The 6172-nt window shown below is 28.5% G+C and overlaps 2 protein-coding genes across 4 annotated transcripts; one reads left to right on the top strand and one right to left on the bottom strand.

Annotated features, from left to right (window-relative positions):
* Positions 1-769: 769 nt before the first annotated feature.
* Positions 770-1763, top strand: LOC144474321 (mitochondrial import inner membrane translocase subunit Tim10B). Of its 2 annotated transcripts, XM_078189051.1 has the most exons (4): positions 770-910; positions 1024-1119; positions 1194-1382; positions 1452-1763. In XM_078189051.1, the coding sequence occupies exons 1-3, from the start codon at positions 887-889 to the stop codon at positions 1371-1373; spliced, it is 300 nt and encodes a 99-aa protein (XP_078045177.1). In that variant the 5' UTR covers positions 770-886; the 3' UTR covers positions 1374-1382; positions 1452-1763. The 2 variants fall into 2 exon arrangements, with proteins under 2 accessions (XP_078045177.1, XP_078045176.1); XM_078189050.1 differs by having other exon boundaries at positions 1194-1763.
* On the bottom strand, positions 1711-5833 carry Arfip (ADP ribosylation factor interacting protein arfaptin). Of its 2 annotated transcripts, none has more exons than XM_078189048.1 (6): positions 5743-5833; positions 5000-5188; positions 4742-4909; positions 4346-4667; positions 4087-4264; positions 1711-4013 (listed from the first exon to the last, which is right to left on the bottom strand). In XM_078189048.1, exons 2-6 carry the CDS (start codon positions 5169-5171, stop codon positions 3861-3863), a joined length of 993 nt encoding a protein of 330 aa, XP_078045174.1. In that variant the 5' UTR covers positions 5172-5188; positions 5743-5833; the 3' UTR covers positions 1711-3860. The 2 variants fall into 2 exon arrangements, with proteins under 2 accessions (XP_078045174.1, XP_078045175.1); XM_078189049.1 differs by lacking the exon at positions 5743-5833 and adding an exon at positions 5626-5634.
* Positions 5834-6172: the final 339 nt, after the last annotated feature.

The following is a 6172-nucleotide window of genomic DNA, read 5'->3' as shown; positions in this document are numbered from 1 at the left end:
CCGGCCGCGCCCGAACGCCTCCGGAGCAACCCGATGAAAACGCGCTCTTCTTACGCGCGCATTAATTCAAATTTTACAGATTACAAAATGGCAAAAATATTCTATCACTTTCAGTCCCTTTGACATTTAAAAAGTATTCAAATGATTCAGTCCAATTTGAAAAAAGTTATTGCGTTTTCAAAGATAATCGAATATTTTTTGCCAAGATGTTATACAATTCAAAGAGACTATAATCATTGAGCCTTGCGATCTATTGGCCATAGTATAATTGTCTTAGTTATTACCTATTTGCAGTTACTCGTTAGCTAGACTAAACGAGAGTAGCGAATCTATTGTTGCATATCGCAAACAGTTTAAACATAAACATTAGCTTTTTAGCGGTATGTTATATTGTATAATATATAATAGACGATGTATGGAATAATTAATTTACGATGTAAAATATTTTACATATAAAAGTATTATCAAAAACCAGTATTTCATGAAATATTTAAGTATACAGCGCACAAAATATTGACCTTAGAAGATTAATATTAGTAACGGTAGAAATCAATCGCTACTGAATTTCTAAATTTGTAAAGAACTTGCTTCCAATGTTAAGGTTACTTGTAGTCTTAATTTTAATACTAAAACAGTTGTTTCGGTCAAAGAGAGTTTCAATTTAATTGTTACTTGCCCTAATTGAAGTTTCAACGATATGAACTGAATTGGTCTAACTATCTTCGATATCGTTGAACTCGATATATCGAAGTTAGTCGATAGTACGGAATTGTATCGCTGGAAATTTGAAGAATATCGCTGGCGTAATATAACCTAACATAAATAGAAATCTTAAATGTTAGAATATTTCGAAAGTGTCATTTGATTTGGAGATAGTAAATTTAATATGGATGTTCAGCAGATGAGAAATGTACATACTATTGATATTTTTTATTGAATAATTAAGTATTCATTTCTAACCTCTTTTCACGTTGTTATAAATGTTGGTTAAAAAACAATTTTATGTTGAACATTGTTTTGTAGTTCAAGGATTTTCTACTTCTTTATAATCAAATTTCTGAGAGCTGTTTCAAACGATGTATGAACACATTTATATCTAGAGATATTTCTGCAGCGGAGGTATGTTTTTAGATGAGTTACCGACGATGCATTATCATTATAATATGTATACGTTGAAATTGATTAATTTACAGGATCAGTGTGTCAAAAAATGTGTAGAAAAACATGTCCATGGGAACCATAAAATGATGGAAGTGTTTGTAGAAGTACAGTCTGTTATTGTGCAGAAGAGGATAGAAGAAAATGAAGTAACTCGAACAGCTTTAGAAGAACAAATGCAAAAACAAGAATCACTGCAATCACAAGAATCTTAAAGATAATAAGTAGTTAATTTTATATAAATGAATTTATTTGCATTATTTATAATATAGAAGATATTTTTAAAATAATAGGTTCAAGAATCTAGTTTTCAGGATAACAATAGCTCATCATAGATTTGAAATAGTATGAAGAATGTTCTTTTAATGTTGACTACTGCCATTTGTAATTGATATATCAGTCTTATACCTTGAATACATTGAGAAATAGATTGTTATTCATTGTCTACTAATACCTAGTAAATTATAAATCATTGTTTTTTACAATCCTATTAATTTTAAGTTGAGAATTAAATATTCGGGTATACATTATTAAACAGCAATTAAAGCTCTGTACAAAGAAAAATATATAAGCATTCATTTATTATGAGTTTGTATACACATAATATACACACAATAACATTATGATTAGGAACATAATATATTAACTACAATACGTTTTATAAATAAAAAGATACTGAAATTGCATTCCTTAGTGATGCAAGTCATTCATTGTTGCTTTTCACTCTTAATAGTAATTAATAAATATAAGACTCTCTAGCTGCATTTTATTACAGTAAGTTGAAATGACTTAACTATATTTTAACAAAAATTTTCTGCATAATGGAATGTATTTTTTGCATGGTCGTAGTAAAATATTTAACAAATATCGATCGACCTTCCTAGACCGTTTAGTATACGAATTATTTTTGTAAATTCTATCGTTCCAGAGATAAATAGAGTCTCACACACGCGAGACTCTACAAATTTTGACTGTAGTGCAAATTTCACACATTTTGCATATACGATCCATTTACATACATTCTTTTATATGCCTTAAAAATGTACAATTTGATCACGTTGGAAGGAATTTATTACAAAATTACGATAAAACGTATTGGATGATATAATATTACTAGATTAGATTCTATTATATAACTTAATTTACTATTGGTGCTAATGTAAACTATGAGTGTAAGCAACAAACAATGGCGATAATGTATTATACATACATTCATTTCACCTATCCTAGAAACGTCCTATGTATGAAGCGTAAAGATTTGTAATATTTTAGTACAGATTCAATACACTACTGATTACAAATAAAAGATATAATCATATATAATTTTAACATATGTAAAATATGATGTAAATCATAATTTTGAATTCATTTCATTTATATTCATTCACTTAAATGATATGACTAGTTCGTTAAACTTTTCAACATTTATATACTTTTTTTTAGTAAATACAAATATTTTCAATAGAAAATAATTGTATCGATTGAACGGACAATGTTGCATCGACAAACATATTATGTAGACGTATCATACACATTATTGAAATACTCGGTAGTATTAAGGAAAAAAAACATAATCACGTGTCATTTATTACATTGTGTAATAATATGATTACTGTTACTGACGTAATTGTTTTGCATACGTATACGCATTTTTATTATTGCAATAAGTTATTTAAAATATACGAATACGTTAATAAATCTCTTTCTTAAAAAGAAATATAAAAATAAATTATAGTAACTATATTATGTTGATGCCAATGCGAACAAAGTTATACATATTAAAAGAGAACACGTGGAAAGCATATAAAATAATTTAAAAGTACGATCGCAGTAAATATGAAATTCCAGATCTTACTGTTCTTAATTGATTAAAACCACACAATTTTAATATAAAAATTAGCACAAATAAGAAGATGGTGCTAATGTTGATACTTAAACACAGCATCTATACGTGTAAATACTTAAAAGTTTAATCGCGGAAGTATTGAAATTTTTGTAATATTGATTCTTTTTCAATTTGGATATGTTAATGTATATAAGTACCAAAGTTTGTATTTTGGAAGAATATAATTAAACTAGAATAATAAGTCGAATGAAACAGATAATTCGTGGATGTTCACATTTCATTATAATGAACTCTCCTATTAGCAAAGACAATATGCCTATTGTTTTAGTGCAAAATGTAATATAAACAACCAATTAATACTGTCTCATAGATATTGTAAAATTCAAAATTTAGTTTATCATTTGTTAAATATTTACACTGCAACTTCCCGAAAAAGGTAGTTGGTATAAAAATTAAATATCTATTGCCTTTATAATTTTAGAAGCATTGCTATTGAATTAACAGTACCAAATCCTTCAACAGACATATTCTTAATTGCCATTAAATGTTTCACGTAAGTGCTAATTATATCATTGAATTTTACTAATTTATAGTGCCATATATCTATGATACTGGCCAATACTTAAAACATAATACGAAAAAAATTCAGTCTGATTTTACGTTATAATGTACTCTCGTTCCAGAAACCACTTATATCGACAGATATCTCGACAGCAACGTCTCCTAACACATTTTTAAGAATCCAAATGATGTTCTACCTTGTCATTTTTTCCGTTGTTCGAGGAAACGTTTGTATGGACGAATGCATCTGTTTTCATATTCTCCAAAATATTCGCATCTATTCACTCTAGTGTAACTACTGCTCGAGCCATGATGGTAAAGACGAGTTCGGTGATTTAACTTTTATGTTAAATTGCTTCAGCGTTGCTTCTAATGCAGTTTGATTTCCAGAGAAATAAGCAGACACTGCATTGTGGAACAACAATAATTGTTTGTGCATTACTTTGATCTGCAATAATAATTGATTGAAATTACTATAAAAGAAATTCACGGAAAAGTCAAATAGTCGAATAAATATGTACCCTGTTTTCGTCTAAGAATTTAAGTTTAATCGAAACATCCGATCGTAGCTTCTCAAAGTTTTGTTTATGTTCTTCATAATTAGACTGTGCTTCTTCTAATCTTGCTGCATTACTACTATCAGATTTTGTAGCTTGAGCTAATACTTCAAGGTCTGTCCTGTAGGCATCATACTCTATTCTGTAAAAGAAATTAATATTTTAGAAATACTGAAACATATATTTAAAATTGATATTGATCTATCATAAAGTAAAATGTTACCTTGCTGTTTCATATTGTCGAACCGTTAGCAAAGTGTCTTCAATAGTTTTATGACAAAGCGTGTTTACAGATGAAACGAAAAAGTTTAAGGCCCCTAGTAATGTTTCGCCATTTTTAGTTAAATTCCTTTGAGTTTCGGAATTGTACAGAAATTCTTCTTGTAACTCTGGGGATTTCTGTGCTAACTCAGAAAATGCTTCACCGAGAGCATGTTGTGTTTGTACAACATGATGAAAATGAGAAGCTAATGCTCTGGACAATCGCAACACATTACAGTACTTTCTTTGGGTATCTCTTAATAATTCAATTTGTGTTTCAAGCTCTAAGGATGAAGAATAAGTTACATTGGAGTAAAATGATTATATAATTAATCAAATTATATTACAGATAACTCACCTGAATCTACTGTACGAGATGTTTTCCCAAGTTTCTCATACATTAGCTGTCTAGTACATTTATATGTAGAAATACTCCAATTTTTAATGCTTTCAATCTTACTTTGAGCAGTACGCATTGTTTGAGTATCACCATTTTGAATAGGAGTATTTGGAGATACTATCACAGCTATTACAAGATACAGAAAACTCTGTTTCATTGTTACAAACATTTGATATGATAATGTTCATTGCGTAACAGTTGATTTATTTTACTTACACATTTGTGATGTAGGGCTACCCAATGTTAAATTGATTGTGGCAGGTCTAGCTTGAGTGTCGTTAGTACAATTGTTTGGTACATGAGGAGGGGGTGTCCCACTATGAACAGCATTATCATTTTCACTTATAGGCGGTGCATCTTTCAACATTTCATGAATACTTCGCTCCATTCCAGTGGATTCAACAACTGTACATAAAAATTTAATTAAAGGAAGTCATATCAAAATTATATGGTCATACATAAAACATAAAACATGAAATTATGTAGTCTGATATATAGTATAAAACTAATAAACATTTAAACAAAAGATTACATGTTAAAGAAAATTCTAATGAAATATGTGTTGGCAAAGGAAATCAAAGATATTACAGTAACAAAAAAATGACAGAATATTGCAGAGGTATACAAAATTTAGTAAAAAACCAAAATGTTTATACAAAATCGCCATTTTTTTATAACATTCGGGATGCTAATAATTGGTGTATACATCCGTAATTATTATATAGAAAAGTTATATGTAGAAGATTTAATGGATTAAGGCGTTTCAAGTATAAAGCTTCAATATTTTATTAACGAAGCAAACTAAAAACGGAAAAGATGCACCAAGAACTGTCACTTGACACCTGTTTTAAAGCAAAGTACGGTTAGACTAATTATTATTCACAAACGTTTCTTATTCTTTAGTATACAAAGAAGCAGATTTTGCAATAGAAACGTTTCTAGTATATATAAATACTTACTAAAAAATCAGGATATATAAGCAAATGCTATTATTATGTGCATAAAACTTCAGAACGAATCTGTATAGTAATGCTTCATGAGACATGCAGTACACGAAGCCACAAAATATACTAGACTCGAAACTCCTGTTAAAAATTTGATGTTTTTATCTCAACTTTTAGTGACCTTGATAATCTACATACAGACAGCGTTGCCATTTTTTAGAACTTAGTTTTAAAATTTTTCGATCTTTAATACAATTTTATTACACTTACGTATCATAATGGGAATGCTTTACTTTTCACTTATACTAAATAACAATATTCTATTAATTTGTTAATAAAAATTTACCAAAAGTTAAAGGTAATATTTTTGTACATTTATGTTGGATTTTACAAGATTTAAGTTTGAAAATTTGTTTTGAAATATAAATAGTCTATTGACGAATAA

The sequence above is a fragment of the Augochlora pura genome, chromosome 8, assembly GCF_028453695.1.
Source record: "Augochlora pura isolate Apur16 chromosome 8, APUR_v2.2.1, whole genome shotgun sequence".
NCBI lineage: Eukaryota > Metazoa > Arthropoda > Insecta > Hymenoptera > Halictidae > Augochlora > Augochlora pura.
This window is presented reverse-complemented; position numbering and strand designations above follow the sequence as displayed.

What these genes read in the sequence shown, in the direction of transcription:
- LOC144474321 (XM_078189051.1), top strand. Translation starts at nt 887, where the DNA reads ATGGATGTTCAGCAGATGAGAAAT. An exon ending in ATGTTCAGCAGATGAGAAAT is followed by an intron (nt 911 to 1,023) that starts GTACATACTATT and finishes ATTGTTTTGTAG; the next exon opens with TTCAAGGATTTTCTACTTCT. An exon ending in GAGATATTTCTGCAGCGGAG is followed by an intron (nt 1,120 to 1,193) that starts GTATGTTTTTAG and finishes ATTAATTTACAG; the next exon opens with GATCAGTGTGTCAAAAAATG.
- Arfip (XM_078189048.1), bottom strand. Translation starts at nt 5,171, where the DNA reads ATGGAGCGAAGTATTCATGAAATGTTGAAAGATGCACCGCCTATAAGT. An exon ending in TAGCCCTACATCACAAATGT is followed by an intron (nt 4,910 to 4,999) that starts GTAAGTAAAATA and finishes ATCTTGTAATAG; the next exon opens with CTGTGATAGTATCTCCAAAT. An exon ending in CGACAATATGAAACAGCAAG is followed by an intron (nt 4,265 to 4,345) that starts GTAACATTTTAC and finishes TTTCTTTTACAG; the next exon opens with AATAGAGTATGATGCCTACA.